Source organism: Mastigoproctus giganteus, chromosome 13 (genome assembly GCF_048544385.1).
Source record: "Mastigoproctus giganteus isolate SK-2022 chromosome 13, ASM4854438v1, whole genome shotgun sequence".
Taxonomy (NCBI): domain Eukaryota; kingdom Metazoa; phylum Arthropoda; class Arachnida; order Uropygi; family Thelyphonidae; genus Mastigoproctus; species Mastigoproctus giganteus.
The window spans coordinates 57,031,162-57,052,279 of record NC_143587.1 but is presented as its reverse complement, the minus strand read 5'-3'; the positions used below and the strand labels follow the sequence as shown (position 1 = coordinate 57,052,279).

At 39.2% G+C, this 21,118-nt stretch overlaps 1 protein-coding gene across 1 annotated transcript in view; it reads right to left on the bottom strand.

The window, feature by feature from the left end:
- mTor (serine/threonine-protein kinase Tor) overlaps positions 1-21,118 on the bottom strand; it is a 704,297-nt gene that overhangs the window by 23,985 nt on the left and 659,194 nt on the right. The window contains exons 52-53 of the mRNA XM_090387576.1: positions 16,210-16,357; positions 13,142-13,277 (exon numbers count right to left, since the gene is read on the bottom strand). Coding sequence (XP_090243702.1) covers positions 13,142-13,277; positions 16,210-16,357 — 284 coding nt within the window. The remainder of the gene's footprint in view (positions 1-13,141; positions 13,278-16,209; positions 16,358-21,118) is intronic.

Genomic DNA, 21,118 nt, shown 5'->3' with positions numbered 1-21,118 from the left:
ACGCCGATAGAAAGAGAGCTCCAAGAGGAAAATAAACAACGGAATCTTTGATGAGGACCAAAGAGGTTTCTACAGGAATCTCGGAGAAGAAGGGAAAGGATCACCCAAGAAGAAGACGATTGAGGAGTTCTGGGGAAACATATGGAGCAGGGAAGTAAGACATAACAGCCGAGCCACCTGGATACAACTAGAATGCAAAAATGTTGCAAGGATGTACAAGAAATTAGAGGGTGGGAGATTCAGGAAAAAGTAAAACAGATGATCTGAACTCTCACTACTGGCGAACTCCAGGAATATATAATGTTCACAACTACTGGTACAAGAAGCTCGCTTGCACACTCACACACAAGCACCTGGCAGAGCAGTTCACCTGAATGATAAGGCACCCAGAGACAATCCCAAAGTTTCTAACTCAAGGAATCACATATCTGAAACCTAAAGACGAAGATACAAGAAACCTGGCGAAATATAGGCCAATCACCTGCCTCCCAACAATGTACAAGATCCTGACCAGCTGCATAACCAGGAAGATATCAGACCACTTATAGAGCCAGAATATAATGGCGGAACAGCAGAAAGGATGCAAGGAGCAATTAGCCATAGATGCCGTGGTTATAGAGAGCAAGCCTACAAAAAGCGCTGCAAAATGTACACAGCCTACATCGATTACCGCAAGGCCTTCGACTCAATGCCTCATAGCTGGCTAATAGAGGTGATGAACATCTACAAAGTCAATCCAATAGTGACAAACTTCCTAGGAGAAACGATGGCGAAATGGAGTACCACCATTAAGGTCGAAAACATCACAATCAGGACAATCCCAATCAGGAGAGAAATCTTTCAGGGAGATGCCCTGAGCCCATTGTGGTTCTGTCTAGCACTTAACCTGCTATCCACCATGCTCAACAGTAGTAAGTATGGATATAACCTCAAAGAAAAAGGAAGAACCTGTACACTCTTACCCATCTGATGTACATGGATGACATCAAGCTCTATGCGGGAACCGAGAAGAACCTCCAGCTACTATTCCAAATCACCGAAGAATTCAGCAATGATATTAGGATGGAATTTGGTCTAGACAAATGCAAGACCAATGGATTGCACCAGGGAAAATTAGTCAACCGGAACTAGCTGCAGACTGGTAAAGAGATTGAAACCATGACAGAACTTAAAACAGGAGATCAAAGAAATGTGGCATATGCAACAAGTAACGACCATCTCGATCATCGTGTCAACCACAGGTATGGTGCCAAAGACCCTACATAACAGCAATAGGTCTCCCAGCGAACACCTACAAGGATAGTCAGAGAGTTCCTCGACCAACAGTAACACCAGACATAACAACAATGACCCTGTGTACCTGGTAGCAATACCTGTCACGAGGTGGAACCCCCAATCAGGGAGAAATAATATAAGAGCAATAATAATAATAATAATTAAATGAGCTAAAGTGTACAAAGTGGTTTCTTCAGAAGCAACACAAACTGTGTATTGGAAAGTAGGCCATTTGTTTCTAAATACCACATAAGGCAAGCACTGATCATTCTTTCCAGGATCTTGCATAGACAGCTTCTCAGAGTTTGGAAGGCAAGGACAATTGGCTTTTGCCAGGAAACTGGGATTCTTTGGCAAGAAAGATTCTATTAAATAAAATTAAAAGATAATCCTTAGATTGCATTGAGATGTGTTTTATCATTTTGTAATAGATGCTGCCCGACAGCATTTGCCCATGTTAGAAAGAGTGCTGCACTTAACTCTTCCTGTGTAAAGGGCTTGCTGTATGGTGCAAGCCCTTTTGAAGAGAAGTTTAACGCATGTTTCTCATTTTTCTCTTTTAGGCCAAGAACGCTGGAGTGAATGATATTATTGCAAATGTTTACCACAGAATATTTGTAACTGCAGTTGGATCTGCAATTGGACATCCACTGTGCTCTAGGATCACTGAAGGGCATGGTAGATATTTTCCCTTCCGTTTCCAAATCTTATCCCATACTACTTTTGAGCTAGCAGCCTGGGTTATGGATGATGAAAAGTTTATTCAAGATACCCCTGGCTCTGATGTTGCATATACCATGCTTTGGCAAGTGCAAGTTTAAAGGTTATTAAATTCTCTGTGGTGGGATATTGGTAGAACGTTGTGCTCATATTCAGGAGAACAAGCTCATTATTTCCAAGCAGGCGTTCTATTTTACAGTCCCTCATATTAGTATCCAAAGGTTATTATGTTTGTTAAAATCTCTTAATAAAAAATGTGAGCAGCAGTTGTGCAATGAGATCATCAAGGTTTGCCTGGGAGATGCTGATCCCAGTTGGCAAATACACTAAATGTATTGTTAGAAGAACACCTACAAAGATGCAAACAGAAACTGCCTCTATGGTGGTTGTAAGTGGGATTACTTGGAAAGCGGTATGGTTTCCTACTAGAATGGCAACAATTGTGACAGGGTTCATCCCCAGTTCTGTCCATGCGTATTACATTAACATTACATAAGGTAGGGTCCTCACTTGCCTTTAGATATGTCTCTTGCAAACAAACGCACATTGACGTGCCTATGGAGGAGGGCCTTGATGTCATCAACATTCTGTTGGAATCCATGGCAATTCCACTGCATGAATTTGGCCATTATTTTGGCTTTGTGGATCTTCTGGACAGCTTACAAAGTGCTGAGGGCTGTTTTATCAGTTTTGGATTTATCGGTTATGGGGAAGTATGGATGCTCAGGATTTCTAAGTGGTATAAGATAAAGGTTATAATGATTTATGCACCAACATCGAGCCATGATGATGAAGAGATTGAAGAAATGTACACCGAAATTGAGAGACTTCTAGATGAACAGAAAACTCACTACACTATCATTATGGGGGACTTCAATGCTAAGACTGGAAAGAGACAAAACAGCACAGAAAGGGGAACTATAGGAAATTTTGGAATTGGTGAAAGAAATGAAAGACTTGTGGAATTTGCAGAATCTCGAGGAATGTCAGTAATGAACACTTTTTTCAAGGAAAGGGTGAACAGAAAGTGAACATGGAAGAGCCCAAATGGATTAACAACTAATGAAATCAACTTCATCCTCACTAACAGAAGATATATTGTGAATGATGTTATGATCCTGAACAAGGTAAATGTTGGAAGTGATCACAGAATGGTAAGATGCACACTTGATAAAGATGTAACAAAAGAAAGGAAACAACTGACTCAAGTAAATAATGCAAAGGTCTTTGAGATAACAGAAGAGGAGAAAAAGCAGTATGTACTGGAACTCAAGAACAAGTTTAAGCTTCTGCAGACTGCGCAGGACCAAGATATCGACAAAGAATATTACAACTTTCTGAAAGTGATAAAGCCCAAGAAACCTACAGGTAAAAAGAAATCCAAAGAAGAAAAAATTAATCAAGAAACACTTGTCACGATGAATCGAAGACGACAAATGAAGAGCAAGAAAAACACTGACAAGGAGAAAATTGAGTATACTGAGTTATGCAAAGTCATTAGAAAGAGACTCAGAGAGGACATAAGAAAATTTAACACAATAAAAGTAGAACAAGCATTAAGGGAAAACAAAGGATTTAAATCAGCAGCCATGAGCAGTAATACAGAAAGACAAATGATACTGAAACTGAAGAATAGCGATGAAGGCATAATTCAAATAGCAGAAGACTATTATAAGGAGTTATACAAGGAGCGAGGGAATGATGCCAGCAGTGGGGAGATGGATCGCAAATTAGTAACACATACAACATACCTGATATCTTTCCTGATGAGGTAGAACATGCATTGAAGAAAATGAAGAACAAGAAAGCCCTGGCGGAAGATGAAGTTACTGTAGAGTTGTTAAAATTGGTAGGAAGAGACATGACACTAAAACTGGCAAGACTTCACAAAATGCATTAGAAAAGGTGTGACGCCTAATGAGTGGAATAATGCAATCATAGTTTTGCCGGCGCCTCCGTAGCCAGGTGGGCAGGGGCAGCAGTGCGTAGCATACGCTTCTTGATTAGACCAGGGTTCGAATCCATGACCACAAAATACGGAGGATGTGGAAAGGTCAGGGAATGACTACCGCATATCCCCGAAGCAATATGGCCTTAGTTGCTAATGCTCCTAAAAACTAAATAACAACATAGTTTTGTTGCATAAGAAAGAAGATAAATCAGAAATTGAAAATTATAGACCAATTAGCTTGTTATTCCACATCTACAAGTTGTTCACAAGGGTCATGAACTAATAGATTAGAAAGAATACTTGATGAGAATCAACAGAAAGAGCAAGCTGGCTTTAGGACAGGATTCTCAACTATGGATCACCTTCACGTAATGTCACAGCTAATGGAGAAAGCAAATGAACATAAAACACCATTATGCCTGTGCATTTGTGGATTATGAAAAGGCATTTGACTCCATACAGCATACGGCAATGTTTCGGGCACTGGAAAGACAAGGCATAGATACCCCATATATTATGATTTTGAAGAAAATATATGAGAATGCTACCTCCTTTATTAGACTAGACAAAGACAATATCAAATTTAAAATTGAGAAAGAAGTTCGACAAGGAGACACAATATCTCCGAAGTTGTTTACTGCCGCCCTTGAGGAAGCTTTCAGAAGATTAGACTGGTCACAGAAAGGAGTCAATGTGAATGGAGAGTACCTAAACCATTTACAATTTGCAGATGACATTGTGGTCATAAGCCACCATCCCAAAGAATTAGAGGAAAATCTTAATCAGTTATGCAGAGTTAGTAAGGATTTTGGACTAAAGATGAATATGGCTAAAACAAAAGTAATGATGAACAAGTATGCCACAGAAAGGGATATAATGATTGAAGGAGCAGTAATTGAAAAGGTGGGTTCGTATACGTATCTGGGACAAGTCATTAGCTCTAATAATGATAAATGGCTGGAAGTCAAGAGAAGAATAAATTTTGGATGGATAGCATTCAGGAAATATAGTCACATACTGAGGAACAATATCCCAATTTGTCTGAAACGTAAAATAATGAACCAATGTATACTCCCCACCATGATTTATGGAAGTGAAACGTGGGCACTCACCAAAAGAATGGAAGAGAAGCTGAGAACTACACAGTGAAGAATGGAACGAATTATATTGGGAATCAGACTGTTAGATAAGAAGAGAAACACATGGATTAGGCAGCAAACTCAAGTAAAGGACATTCTTATCACAACTAGAGAACTAAAATGGTCTTGGGCAGGACACAGCTCGAAGACATGATGACAGATGGACTAAGAAAATAACAGAATGGTACCCAAGAGGAGCTAGAAGAAAACCTGGAAGACAAAGGCGGAGATGGATAGATGAAATTCATGAGTTTGTGGGTAATAGATGGATGGCCAGTGAACAAAGCAGAAGGAACTGGAAAGTTGTTGGAGAGGTCTTCATCCTGCAGTGGATTGAAAATGGCTGATGATGATGGATGCTGTCCTGAGTACATTTCTTCCTCGTCAAAAAGTTCCAAGACTGAATAGTCTGATACCTCCTTTACCTTGATATCCATGTTTTCCTGTGTTTTAGGGATACTTCAGCTTTTTTAAAATCTTATTTCTATCACTTTTTGTTACCGAGGGAGCATTAGGAGGCACAGTAGGTGTGGCAACTGATTGGTGCTTCTGCGCAGGTTTTTATGAGCTTAGTAAATAGAAAGTGATGGGAGTAAATGACTCAGATGGTGGTATGGCCATCTCCATTTGTATTCTGGCACTATACTTCCCAGAAACCTGGGCATACGAGGGCTTGCCACTATTTACTAGTTGGATGCGTTTCCTGGTGGCTTGGTAGGAAATTTTCAGTTCTGTTTTCGGGTTTTGAATTACTTTCTCTTCCTTCCACTGTAGCCATACTTGACAGTATGCAAGGTGCTCTCCTTGGCAGTTTGTACAGACTGGCTTTGGATCTGAACATGCCGTTCTCTCGTTGTCTTTGGCATCATATTGCCAAGACTGGCTGTTTGCAAGTGGCCATACTTTTGGCACTTAAAACACAGCAGCATATTTGGAACGTAAATCCTTCCTGGGCAGTTTAAGTAGCCTGCCTTGATGAAACTAGGATTATGAGAACTCCAGTACGAATGAGATTCCTGTCCTTTTGCATTGATATTCACCTGACATGTCACTCCTTGATCTCTTGATTCAGAGACATGAAGATCCCACTCTGATATGACACCGCATGAAGTGTTCAGTGTTTTATGTGGGATTACAGTGATAGGTATCCCCCCCCCCATCAATGTGGCTCTCAAGATTTGCTGGGCATGTTTTGACATGAAGCTTGAACTAAAAGATCTTCAGAATCAGCCTTTTCACAGTTTTTAGAGATTCTGCCACCCTTCTAATCCTTTATGGATAAAGAAGGATGACATTTTCACAATTGTCTGCTCTCCAATGGAATGGAGAATGAAGAAAAGTAATAATAAATAATAAATTTTCTGTTTATACTTCGGGACGACCAAATGGTCAGAGGAGTTCACAAGAAGTGTCATGGATGGTGGTGTATCCTCTGTTCCAGGTATTTTTATAAAAGTGTCTGTATCATCTAATTGATTAGGTAGGGCTCTTGTTGGGGCCCCACAAGAAGGAGAAGAATTTAAATTACTCATAAGAGTAGAATAAAATTTCTGATGCCCTAAGTACCTCACCCACCAAGGAGCTCTATGAGGGGATGCCCACTTGTTAACTAGCAGATACTGTACATGAACGGGGAGGCAAGTTCACTTCATACCGACATTTCTGATAAGTCTTGACCCTAGCAATAAAAACCATCTGCCAATTGATCCTAGTTGGGACAATCAGAGATCTCCCATCTTGTTGAAGCAAGATCCAAAGTGGTATATTAGGACTAGGCTCCTCACCCACCAGGATCCCCTTTCAGTTTCCATGGGTGCAGTGAACAGCTGCACACACTGGATTCCACTGACGTAACCCATGAACCAAAATATGGGTGTTGGATCCCAGTGATGCTAATCTGGAAGCCCAGCAGCATCACTGGGAGGTCCTTTGACCATGTACAGGTCAGTATGCAAGAGCCAGGTGCTACCCACATCAAGGAGTAGCAAAAGGCAACAGTATCTCACTCATATATTGCTTCAAGTGAAGCTGAACATTAGTCAACTCTGAGGCAAATAAAACAGAGGCTTACTTAGTTTATAAACAGTCCTAACAAACAGTATTTAAAAGATAAATACACAACAGCATTTAGAAATATACAATGGTAGCAGGGACAGTTCTGTTTTGTGCCATGCTCTAATTCAAAATCTTAGGAAGGAATCGTATAGGATAATGTTTTCACTGATTATATCAAACACTCCAGTGCCACTTGTCAGGTTCAAAGCTAGCTGGTCTCATTTTAATTTGTTATATTGTCTATGATGGCACATAGCACTTAGGATTTAACTCTTCAGGTGACTGCCCTTCAGAGATACATATGATAGGTGTTTTCCAGAGTTTTCTTTCTGTAAAGCTTAGGCTTGTGTTATTTATCCAGTTGTATATTTAAGTTGTTGAAGATTTCCAGGGTATTGGCTGGAAATCTTCAACTTATCTCTCAGAGAATTTAGGTTTGCAAGGGTTAGCCGAAGAGAGAAAAACACTGGTCAAGATGATCTCTTCCTGCTTTCTTTGGACCAAAGATTAAAGCTGTTATAAATAGAGCATCTAATCAGCCTGTTATGAGTCCTGCTGGAGTTAGGATATTTCTTGCAGCCATCAGATCAGATGTCCCCTGATTTGTATTATTATTTTTTTTTAATGACAACCCTAACATGAAACATATAGTAAAACCTATAGTCTTGGCTAGTCCCAGAAATAGATTGAAGGATAAGAAGACAGAAGATATACTTGATATTAGAATTGAATTTCTGTAGATTGAAATTTTTGGAAAATATGTGAAGCAAGGTTGCTTCAAGAAAGAGAGGTAGTAGAAGGAATAAATTAGGAAAATGTGGTTTTGCGAGTTTGGAGTTGTACGGTGAATAGTCGTGGAATATGTTCAGACTGGTATAGAAGAGATGAGAGGAAATACAGAAGTTCAATTCAGAAAAACTGTACCCATAGCGATATCTATAAGAAAAGGCATGCAGCAGAAACTGAATATCCATGAGACAGAGAGTGAAGAGACTTTCTAAGAGGTGGGTCATAATTAAATAAATAAATTTTCTGCTTATACTCTCAAGCAATGACAGGGTAAGAGGAATTCACAAGACAGAGAGAATAGAAGAAACAGCACTGTTAAACACAGTGCTGTTTATAGTCATGTGGGACTGAACCACAGTCATTCAAAGCATGTGTATTTCTGCATCTTTGCATAAGTATACAGAGGTTTAAATGAAACAAAATTTATACATGTTACTGCATTCAATATTGGATCATAAGGATCAATCTGTTTCCAATGAAGACTTGGCAGAGTATTCAATGCAGAAGCTTAAGCTTATGTTCAACTATGAGACAAATAATATTATCCTTGGTGCTGCCTAAGTTTCTAATATCTTTCTAAATTGTAGAGCATCATCTGAACAGGTGAATTCACTATACTCTTAAAAATGTAAGCCATCATCAGGACAGCTGTTTCAAAGCCACTGGCTTCTTGTCAACTGGTGGGTGGGTCTTATTAGCAAACATGGCAGGCATCATTCTTCTCCCACTATAGACCGAGGCTACGCCTTGGCACTAAAGCTTTAGCCCACCTTCTGTGAATAGTTTATTCTAAGTGAACAGCCAAGCAGTATATGGAACTAAAGCTTGCATATACACCTAATTCTGTTTTTACACGATAGATACGTTCCTGAAAAATACGTGTAAAAAAAAATCGTGTAAAAAAAGACATTGTATTTATGGAAGGAAAGACGATTGGTTCTGGATCTAAAAAATCAGTAAAAATAATTAAAAAAAAAACACATAAAAATATTCGTTTTAAGCTTATTATTTTATTTCAACAAAACACACATGTAATAATATGTAATGAAAATGTTTTAAAGTAAATTTGTATGCATATTAAATGAAAAAAATTCTTCATGAACAAAAAAAATCTGTTTTACACATAACAAGATTTTATTTATTTTCACTTTCTGATAATAAACGGCGCATACATTTGCGTACGACTGGAATATCACTAGAAATGTTGTGGACATGGTCTTCTTCCTCTATTATGAAATTCTTTCTGTGATCTCTTGAGCAAAATCAGCACGAGTCTCCTCTGGTGCTGATGTTTCACCGGTTTTTACGAACGAATTCAGTTATTAATCGTTGTGTTCGTGTTTTGGTTAGGCCGTTATATAATTCTCTGTAAGAGGCTGTCAACAACTTCAGTTCACGTTGAAACTTCCCAGCGCGTTCTTCATTAGGGTCATGTTTGACAAAATGATTACCTAATTTTCTGGCCAGTTCCAGACCTTCTTTTATTAAATCTGCATTTAGAACAGGTTCATTTTCTTCATTATCACTACGTTCTGTGGGATAAGGGGTCCCAAGGACAACCTCTAATATTTCATCTTCGCTTAGGGCTTTGTCGGCTAACAATTCATCAATATCTTCAAACGATAGATCATCGAATCCTTCTCCACCAATTTTGTGTGCCATTGTAATGATGTTGGGAAATTCGGTCATATTAGGGATGATGGGATCTTTGCTTTTTACACATTATGGCCAAACTGCTTTCCAACACGCATTTAAAGTTGCTGGTTTTAATTCAGTTAACGCTAATCCAACTTGATTGATACAATCCATAATTGAGAATTTCTTCCACACATTAATGACTGTTAGTGTTTCATCATTCAGTTTGTCCAAAACGTGTTAGAATGTTTGTTTGTTTGTTTGTTTGTTATTTGGTTTTTAGGAGCATTAGCAACTAAGGCCATATTGCTCCTGGATATGCGGTGGTCATTCCCTGACCTTTCCGCATCCTCCGTATTTGGTGGTGACGGGCTCGAACCCCGGTCTAATCAAGAAGCGTGTGCTACGCACTGCTGCTCCTTCCCACCTGGCTACGGAGACGCCTTGGAATGTTTGTTTTACGTAGTATGTTTTAATTGTCGCAATTATACCTTGGTCTAGCGGTTGTATCAAAGATGTAGTATTAGGTGGCAGAAATAAAATTTGTACGTTTGGGTGTTCCAAGACAGGATGGCCGGGTGCATTGTCAAGAAATCAGAAGAACTTTAAATTCGAGACCTTTCAAATTCATATAACATCTGACTTCTGGGGCGAAACATTTGTTGAACCATTCTGTAAAGAGAGCAGTGGTCACCCAGGCTTTCTTGTTTGACATCCAGTGAACAGGCAGTTTATTGATATCTACACCTTTCATTGAACGTGGGTTTAGGGCTCAATTTACCAGCAGTGGTTTCAACATACGATCTCCTGAAGCGTTGGAGGAAAATAACAAGGTCACACGATCCTTAGCTACCTTAAAACCACCAGCAGTTTTTTGCGATTTGGCTACATACGTTCTGTTCGGCATTCGTTTCCAGAAGAAACCAGTTTCATCTGCATTCCACACTTGGTCAGGAGTGTATCCTCCATCTTCAATAATTTTTGCAAGTTCCTGCGGGAATACTTTAGTGGCCGATTCATCTGCAGATGCAGTTTCACCTTTAATTTTTATATTAGGAAGAGCATTCCTTTTAAGAAACCCTATCATCCAACCTGTACTCGCAGAAAATTCATACTTTCTGTTTAACTGAGATGAAGTGCTTGGCTCCTTTTCTTTAATCTGTCTGTAAATTCTTAGTGTTGTTTGCTTGATGGCATTTCCATCTACTGGTACTCTTTTTTGTGACTGATCTTCTATCCATATTACCAGAGCCTTTTCCATTTTTTCCTTGACAATATCTCTTGTATATGATGATGAATTAACACTTACTTTTGTTCCAGAACATACCGACTTCCTAATTGCAGCTTCATTTTTCTTAATAGTTCTTACGGTAGCTTCATGTACACCAAAATGCTTTCTTACAGACGTAGGCCATGTCCAGTTGCAAGACGATCTAAAATTTGAATTTTAAGTTCCAAAGAAATCGCTTTCCTTTTCATTTTGGTAATAGGCGAATTATTCGACATTATATAAGGGCTACCGAAAAATATCTCAGTTATAATTAATAAAAAAAGTATGAAAAATTTGTAAAGTTACAATTTATTGACTATCGGCAAAATTAATAAATTTATATGTGCACAAATTTCACTAAAGATTCTTTCACTTTGAAATAGAACTTACTACTAAATGTCTTTCGAAGATACAATGCACGAATACCGTAGATGTGCACCAAAATTCAATAAAAACGTTGATGATTCATAGATACCTAGACGTACACATTGGTAAACAAAAGCCCCCATTTCAAAACGCACACACTAGCTAATCTATCACACTAATAAATAGCTGATAATCACACTAATCTATTGGTGTGTGTAATATAGAAATGATACTAATATGCCACAAATAAAAAAAAAAATTCTTAGAATTTAGGCAAAAAAAATTCATAGAAATCGTGTTAAATCAAAATGACTCGCGTAAAAAGAGAATGAAATATTTATTTTGAATTCGTGTTAAATCAAATTCGTGTAAAAAAAGTTCGTGCAAAAACAGAATTAGGTGTACTTCCTGTGCAATACAGTACTATAAGATTACAGGGAGATATTTCATTGCAAAAGTTGAATACAATAAAATTTGTACACTTTACTGTGTTTGATATGGGGATCATTCTGCTCTCACTGAAGACTGAAGCTGAGTATTTGGTGCTAAGGCCTAGGTCCAAAGCTGTGCATGCCTGCTACCTATGCACAAATCATACAAATATGGAACAAGCTCAATTTATTGATGGGAGACTAAGCACATAATCGTGATAAAAATCTTGCTTGGAGAGGATGAGAAAGAGCTAAGAAATATGCAGCCCTATTTTTCACGTGAAAAGTTCTTTTTCCCTTTGGTAAATATTTTAATAATTAGAAGGACACTGAAACAATGGAATTGAAAGAGAACTGTAAAACCAAAAAATGAAAAAGATGGCATTACCAAATTTTTCATGTGACTCCTTCAGCATTTTATCATAAACCCTTAGAGGTCTGTGAACCAGTAGTTTGGAAATATTGCACTATTGTAAAAGGGAAAATGATGTAGATGAAAACTCATTCCTCAAATCTTCCTTTAAAAAGTGCACAAAAAACAATCTTTCCAATCAAAGCAGCAAGTCCCAATTTTAGCAGCTGCACAGTATAGTCTCTACAGTGTTCAACATTAATCATTCTGTAATGAAATTACCATAGGCCAGGTCACTGTCACATTTTCTATTCCCTGGAATTGACTTCATAAACTGCTTACTACACTGTTGTCAATATTTATCTATAAATTGTATTTGACAGCAGATGGAGTCAAGTGCTATACCATGGTATGCACAGTCGGGCATACCATGCTATACCACAGTATGCCAAACTGTGGTTATCCCATAGTTGGATCATCTAGTCAAAAATAAATATAAAGTTGTGCTAAAAAAGGTGATTTTGGATCACAGGCAATATCATGGGAGGGATTAATCAGCAAGGTCATGTTGGTAAAAGAGATTTATTTAGTAAGGATGGAATACACTTGAATATAGGAAGTACAAGAGTCTTCAGCTGATACAATCAAGGATACTTTAAAGGGTTCAGAGGGAAACTGCTCAATGGAGAGGAAAGGATTAAAAGAATAAGAATGGTAGCAAATGTAAAGTTACACTTGCACATTCTATGGGGATTCATGTGAATGACCTGGAAATGTAATGGTGCTACTCTGATATTTCAAAAAATTTTATTTAAAAGTTGGCAGTTTTCAATCCATTGGTGAAATAAAAAGGAACTAATTTTAAAGCATTTTTATATGGTTCTCTATTTTGCATTAACTGTTAGGTAAATTGCATTCTGCATATTTTTCTGTGTGCATCATGTATTTTATGAAACAATCATTAAGGAGTTAATGGTAAACTGTGATTTGTCACTCAATTTTGGACACCAGTATATAATAAAAACATTTTAATACATCTTTTAAACTTCTGAAATATTTATGATTGAAGAAATTAAAAGAGAGAGAGAGAGAGAAACTAATAAAAAATAAGCTTCAGCACATAAATATGATATGAAAAAAATTATCTGGGATATTTACCATCCATGAGTCTCCAGTTCAATAATGGATCATAGACAAATGCCTCCAATACAGCCATCAGGCTATCTTTGTTTTCTCTCAGCACCTTCATTACCTTTTCACAGGTCATCCGATAAGTTCCTTCAATACCAGTAACCTGATAAAAAGAATAAACTTTAAATATTAACTGAAGGGGCATATATTTACTATTATAACCAATTATGAAGATTATGGTATATGTTTCCTAATCTTCTGACTAGTTTTGTGCATCAGTGAGAATTCTGATGCTCATATACATTGGCCATAGTCTTGTTTTTTTTTTTTTGAAGCAGAATTTCACTATTTTTAAAATAAAATGCTAGATTGTTAAGAACTGTCAAGAAATAGTAACATTTTAATGATGTAGTGTACCTAAGCTTCACACAGCCAAACCTCAATAATCTGGATTACAGGGGAAAGGTCCAAATATATAAATATTTTGAAGTCAGTTGTCAACAGTTGTTTTCAAGTCATTTTATAGATCTTGTTACAGTAGCAACAAGATCTAGAAAAATTAGGAAGATGGGCTGAAAAGTGGAAATTGAAACTTAACACACAAATAAAAGGTACTGCATATGGGTATCAGCAATCTTAGAATAAAATACCAACTGTGTGGTACTACACTCAAGTTAGTGGAGGGAAAAAGATATTGGGGTAATTGGACAGTCAGACATGAAGGTTCTCTGAGCAGTGCAGAAAGTCGACTGATAGTCGACATCTTGTGAATGGAGGCTTCCAGGGAATCCTCAACTTGAACTTGATCACTATTATCTTCCCCACTACTGTTATTCCAAGTTTTGGGGGGCAGTGGAAATCATCACTGTGTGGAATTGGCTGAATTGCAGAAGGTATATTTGGATATATTATAGCATGCTTGTTTTTTTTAGATATACCAGTTATATTTGTCATACAGATGCAGCAATCATTAATGTTTTTTTTTTTTTTTTTTTTGGTAGTTGTTGGCGCATAGGCTTCTGTGGCCATAATGCACCTCCCAAGGTTTTTGCAGTACTTTGATCCAAGCCTGAGGCGGGAATTGAACCCGCGACCTTTGGGTTGCCAGGCGAGCACTTTACCCACCTGGCTAATCATTAATGTGGTTAGATGGTTCTTGCCAAACCATAGGGACTACAAAAGGTAATGCTTTGAGTTTGCCATGTAACCACTTCCTAAGGTTTGTCATACAGGGTAATACAACACTTGTAAGGCAACCAAGGTTTGCCATAATCACCAATTTTACATCAGAAATAAAAAGAATACGAAAGTTTTATAATGTCATATTTTTCCTGAGTTTTTGGGGTAAACCGTCCGAAAATATAACAAACTACTGTCTGGATTATTGATATTCACCTCCTAGATATCTGCTTATTTATTTTAGCACTAAATGAATCTCTGAAAACATAAATTCAGTTTTGAACACTGTAGCATTCAAATATAAAATATACAATATACAAAATATAGTGTTCAAATACAAATATAAAATATACAAAATATAGTGTTCAAATATAAAATATACAATATAAAAACAACACAAATTCAATTTTTATCACTACACAGTACACAGACGTTTACTAGTTCTACTCGTGTGACAATGAAAGGAAAAATATTTGCAAATTGGTAGGTAGAGCCGGAAATTATTTTACTGCTACCTCAAGGGACCAGCGTGGCAGATTATGGTCCATTTCCCTGAGCATGAATTGTTGAGGAGGCTTCCATCCTGCAGTAGGTTGATAATGGCTGCACCACACCCTCCTACTCTCAAGTGGCTGTTTGTTTGGAGGATAGATTTACAACCCTGAGAACAATGTCATGATCAGTTAATACTTGGAAAACCTTGGCACAGCCTATAAAAATCCTCACCAAAAACACTAAGTGTGCTCTCTTCAAATTGTAAATTGTTGTATCAGAATTTTTTGCATATATTTCTGGCTAGATTATGCAAAATTGGTGTATTTTGGTAAAACGTAACTCCATCTATATTTAAAAACTATGATGTGATGTGAAACTATCATGGTGATTTTCAAAATCTATGCATAAAAATTGGTTAAAAACAGCATTTAAGTTCTTGGAGGTAAAAATTATATTGGCTAGTGTAATAATCATCGAGCTTTTATTCACATAACTGAATGGCAGTCAAGCCTTCTGGTCTCTGGCCAAAGCTATTGCTTAAGTTTTGCTATTGGGAAAGGCACAGTGTTTCATGTGATTGCATGTTAAAATGGCCACAAAAATTCTCCTCCCCCATCTGTAGTATTTTCCTTGTCATTAGTGTGCTACTTTATTTATTAATGGGCATATTAAATATATGCTTTTGATGTATATGTGCAGAAGAGACTCAAAAGGGTGAGATGGAAAGATAGGGTTAGAAATCAGGAAATATTGAGGAAGGGCAGAAGAAAATCAACGTATGTAAAGGCTACAAGGAAAATAAGAATAAAAATTGGACTAGAGTTTAAGGGATATAGCTGAAGGCAAGGTGATGGGCAAGAGAGGGAGAGATAGAAAAAAAAAGAAGATTATTGTGGGCTGAAGGAGAGGGTCTGAGATAGAGAGAGAGAGGTGATATGCTTGTTTATTTGTTATTTGGTTTTTAGGAGCATTAGCAACTAAGGCCATATTGCTCCGGGATATGCGGTGGTCATTCCCTGAATGACCTTTCCGCATCCTCCGTATTTGGTGATGACGGGCTCGAACCCCGGTCTAATCAAGAAGCGTGTGCTACGCACTGCTGCTCCTTCCCACCTGGCTACGGAGGCGCCCGAGGTGATATGCAACTGAGTTTTAGTTGTCATGGACCTGCCATATGGCAGAGAACTTTGTTGATGAATTTTATCAAATAAAATTAATGAATGCATTTTGATGGTTTGCAGCTCTTTAAACCTTTGAACATTACCCTGTTTGGCTCTTGGATTTTCTAAGCTTAGTCAACCTTGTTACAGACTTACAAAGTTGTGAAACTGCTTTTGAATTATCCTATACTTGACTTTTCAGGAAGTCAAAGTCCATTGCTCAGTGTTTCTACGCTAGTATGAGGACAAACAACAACCTACCTCCATTGCATTTATCAGCATTCGAGTCAGACGGAATGGAATCTTTTCTGGAAACTTGTCTCTTGTCATGGCAACTTCAAAACAGTCACCAAAATCAATATGGAGAATCTTTCCACTCAAGCGGTCCAACATCAGATTAGAAGGATGCCTGAAAAAATGTAATAAAAGCTACAAAGAAAATTTTAACATTTGATGTTTATCAATATGCATATTGAAAACATTTAAGCTAATTATAGTCATTGCCAAATAATGATGTTAATACCTTATTTCATTTATGTTCTTTTTATCCATATTTAAATGTACATACTATTGCGTGAAATATTTTCTTCCAAAGTATTTGTTTTTGTTTTGTTTGGATTTTTTTGGCGCACTAGCAACTACGGCTATGGTGCGCCAAGACTAGGTAATATTTAAAAATTTTTTTTTTTTTTAAATTCTCGGTGGCCTAATTAGTAAGGCCACCATGTCCATATATATAATAACATTGATATAAAAAATAAATCAATAAAAACGTAACAATAACATAAATTAAATACAATTAAAAACTTTTATTAATTTAAAATAGATAAAAACAGCCGACACGTTGTCATTGTCAGATAAAATCTGACTGAGTGTATACGGCTCAGTCAGATGATTAAAAGCGGTAAGACGGATATTGTTAAAATCTGAACAGTCAATTAAAAGGTGTCTAATCGTTAAAACTGTGCCACAGGACACACACATAGGAGGGTCACCAGCCCTCAGCAAAAACGAGTGAGTTAAATGACTGTGTCCTATGCGGATCCGGGCAAGAACAACTTCCTCCTTACGATTCCTGCGCAGACTAGACTGCCACGGTTCAATTACAGGCTTTATACGATATAATTTATTTCCAGTCTGTTTATTCCACGATTCCTGCCATTGGGAATGAACCTTTTGATGTACTATTTGCCTGTAGTCTGTATAGGGGACTAGCAGGCAGCGGTTATTATTGGGAATTGCTGATTTGGCTGCGGCGTCAGCCAAATCATTTCCCCTAATCCCAATGTGGCTGGGAATCCAGCAGAAGCGGATGTCATATTCGCGTTCATGGAGAACGTGAATCTTCTGCTGAATGCTAGACAGGACTGGGTGAGGATTATACCTCACAGATATTAAAGCCTGTAACATGCTAAGAGAGTCGGTATATAAAATGAACCGTTGGTATTGGCATTTACTAATGTGTTCCAAGGCTAACTCTACAGCGTGCAGCTCTGCAGTAAATATGCTGCAATCAGAGGGAATCTGCTCTGATATAGTGCTGTCTGTGAAGACAGCAGCAGATCCCACATATGATTCTGACTTCGAACCGTCTGTGTAGACTGGCGCGAAGTCGGAATATTCAGTTCGGTGTGCTGAATGAAGCTGCAGGTAGACACATGATGGCGTGTCCGACTTTCCCCAGTTTCTAAGCGACAAGTCGCATGCCGGGACACGAGCATGCCAGGGTGGAAAGGGTTGCTTTGATGTTTGGGCAACCTTGTCTACCTTGATATTAAGTTCTTTGAGTAGCTCTTGGAAACGAATACCAAAAGGACGATTGGCAGTCTTACGAGTATTGTATAAATTTTCCCATCGTGGCTCAAAAACGAATGGCCACGTAGGATGGTCTGGCAGGGATTTCAGTTTTAAAGCATACTTTAAACACAACTGCTTACGTCGAAGCGATAACGGTGGTTCGTTTGCTTCGACGTATAAGCTCTGGACAGGAGATGTGCGATATGCTCCAGTAGCAATACGTAGGGCCTGATGATGGACGGGGTCCAGCCATCGCAGGACACTGTCTCTGGCTGAGGAATATACCTGGGACCCATAATCTAATTTGGATCGCACAAGTGCACGGTAAAGCCGTAGAAGGGTGCATCGGTCTGCACCCCAAGATAAGGAGGAGAGCGAGCGGAGCATATTAAGGGCTCTTGTGCACTTTGTGCGGAGTTGACGAATGTGATCCAAAAAGGTCAATTTTTTATCGAATATGAGTCCCAAGAATTTTGTGTTCGCTGCTACTGGAATAGCATTTTGTCCGAGCCTTAATTCAGGTTCAGGATGAAGATTACGCTTGCGACAAAAGTGTACGCAAACGGTCTTCTCCGGCGAGAACCTGAAGCCATTAGCAAGTGCCCAGGAACTTAGACTATCAATGGCTTTCTGCAGTTGTCGTTCAATAACCCTCATGTTGCACGACTGGCAAAAAATGCTAAAGTCGTCAACATAGAGGGCACTGTTTACAGTTGGAGGAAGTTGTTTTGTGATGGAATTTATTTTTATGGCAAAAAGCGTGACACTTAATACTGACCCTTGTGGTACTCCCTCCTCTTGGCTAAAGGAGCGAGAGAGTGAGGATCCCACACGAACTTGGAACGATCGATTGGCTAAAAAGTTTTGAATAAAAAAGGGCAGGTGCCCTCTTAGGCCTAGGCTATGTAAATCTTTTAAGATGCCAAATCTCCAAGTTGTGTCATACGCTTTCTCCATGTCAAAGAACACCGACACCAAGTGTTCGCGTTTTAGGAAAGCATCCCGGATGGATGCTTCCAATCTAATAAGGTGGTCCAAAGTGGACCGGTTCCTTCGGAAGCCGCACTGGATGTTGGAGAGAAGGTCATTTGATTCTAAATACCATATTAAACGAGAATTGACCATTCTCTCCAGGATTTTGCACAGACAGCTAGTCAGAGCAATAGGACGATAGTTGGTGGTGGCTTTTGGATCCTTTCCTGGCTTAGGAAAGGCAAGAACGATTGCCTTTCGCCAGGAGTCCGGAAACTGCCCTTCAGTAAAGATTCTGTTATACAGAAGGAGCAGACAATCCATAGATTTTGGTGAAAGATGTTTAATCATTTCATAATGGATGCCATCTGGTCCAACAGCACTTGCTTTGGAAAGAGCGAGGGCTCTTTTCAGTTCCTCTATAGTGAATGCCCCGTTGTAGGGATAGAGGCCCTTGGTCTTAAAATTAAGTGCTTGTTTTTCCATTTTATCTTTCAGGACCAGGAACTCTGGGGAGTAGAAGGATGTTGCGGAGATGTTAGAGAATGTTTCCCCAAGAGCGTTGGCTATTGCAGTTGGATCTGCAATAGCGCATCCATTATAATCTAGGATTGAAGAAGGGTGGGATGTATATTTCCCCTTCATTTTCCGGATTTTATCCCAGACTACCTTAGAGTTGGTAGACTGGTTAATAGATGATGTAAAACGGATCCACGATTCCTTTTGACTCTGACGACGGATGTAGCGTGCTTTGGCTCGTGCACGTTTGAAGGCTATAAGGTTGTTCGTGGTAGGATATCGGCGAAATATCCCCCACGCTTTGTTTTGAGCCTTCTTTGCTGCTGTGCATTGTGAATTCCACCAAGGTTTAGGAAATGGTGGAAACCGGGCTGATGTTTTTGCGACAGCATTAGCAGCTGCTTGGACAGTGATTTCTGTGATGTACTTTACTGCGTCATTGATAGGCTCTTGACTGACTGTACTAAGATCAAAATTTGCCTGATGTTGAAAGGCAGTCCAGTCAGCCTGATCAATCTTCCACCGTGGTAACCTGAAAGGAAGACATGGTCTCCCACTGTGTAGCAGGGTTATCACGGGGAAGTGATCGCTACCGTATGGATTTTCCTCCACTTCCCATGTGAGTGAAGGGAGTAGAGAAGGGGAGCAGATAGAGAGATCAATGGCAGAAAAAGTACGGGTAGGCATGTGGAAGAAGGTGTTTGTTCCAGTATTTAGAAGGGAAAGGTCATTGTCATTGAGCATACGCTCTATGACTCGTCCCCTTCCGTTGATGTTAGCACTACCCCACAGGGTGTTATGTCCGTTAAAATCCCCGAGAATTAAGAAAGGGGGAGGCAGCTGCGTTAGAAGATCATCAAGGTCTGCCTGGGTGATGTCAGTTCCAGGCGGCAAATAGATAGAGCAGACGGTGAATAAAAATCCCACCGTAAGGCGAATTGCGACGGCTTCTATGCTAGTTGTAATTGGCAAGGGCTGCACTGGGGTCTGGTTACCCACAAGGATAGCCACTCCCCCATGTACAGAACCCTCCGCAATTCTATCCTTACGAAAAATTGTGGTGTTATGCATCGTGGGATCGTCATTTGCCTTTAGGTATGTCTCCTGCAAGCAAAAGCAAACTGGCTCGTGCTTTTGCAGGAGGGCCTTGATGTCATCAATGTTTCGCCGGAATCCACGACAATTCCATTGTAGGAATTTAGCCATTATTTTGGCTTGGTGGGTCCATCAGGCGGCTTCCGAGGTGCTGAGGGCTTACTTTTATCAGTCTTGGATTTGTCCTTTTTTGGGAAGGAAGGACGCTGTCCCGTGTCCATTTCCTCCTCCGCGAAGAGTTCCAAGACTGACTCTTCGGGTACCTCCTTCCGCTCCACATCCATCTTTTCTTGGGTACTAGGGGGGACTTCCCCTTTCTTATTCTTTTCTTTCAGAATTGTCTTTGTTACTTGTGGAGCATTAGGAGGTACCGATATAGGAGTGGCAGCTGATTGGTCCTTCTGTGTAGGTTTTTGCGAACTTAAAAGATACCGCGCGATGGGAGTGAAAGACTCCTTTGGAGGAATGGTCATCTCCGTCTGAGTTCCGACGGAACATCTCCCTGCTACCTTCTGGGCGTAGGTAGGTCTGTTGGTATTCAGGGGTTTGACCGATTTCCTTGCCTCCTGGTATGATATGTTAAGCTCTGCCTTCAGCCGTTGAATCTCTTTTTCTTCTTTCCACCTCTGGCATGCTCGTGAATAGGCCGGGTGTTCGCCTTCACAGTTAATACAGGTGGGTTTTGCGGCTGAACATGCTGTTGTTTCGTGGTCCTTTGCACCGCATCGAGCGCATGCAAGGACTCCACGGCAGGCCATTTGAGAATGTCCATACTTCTGGCATTTGA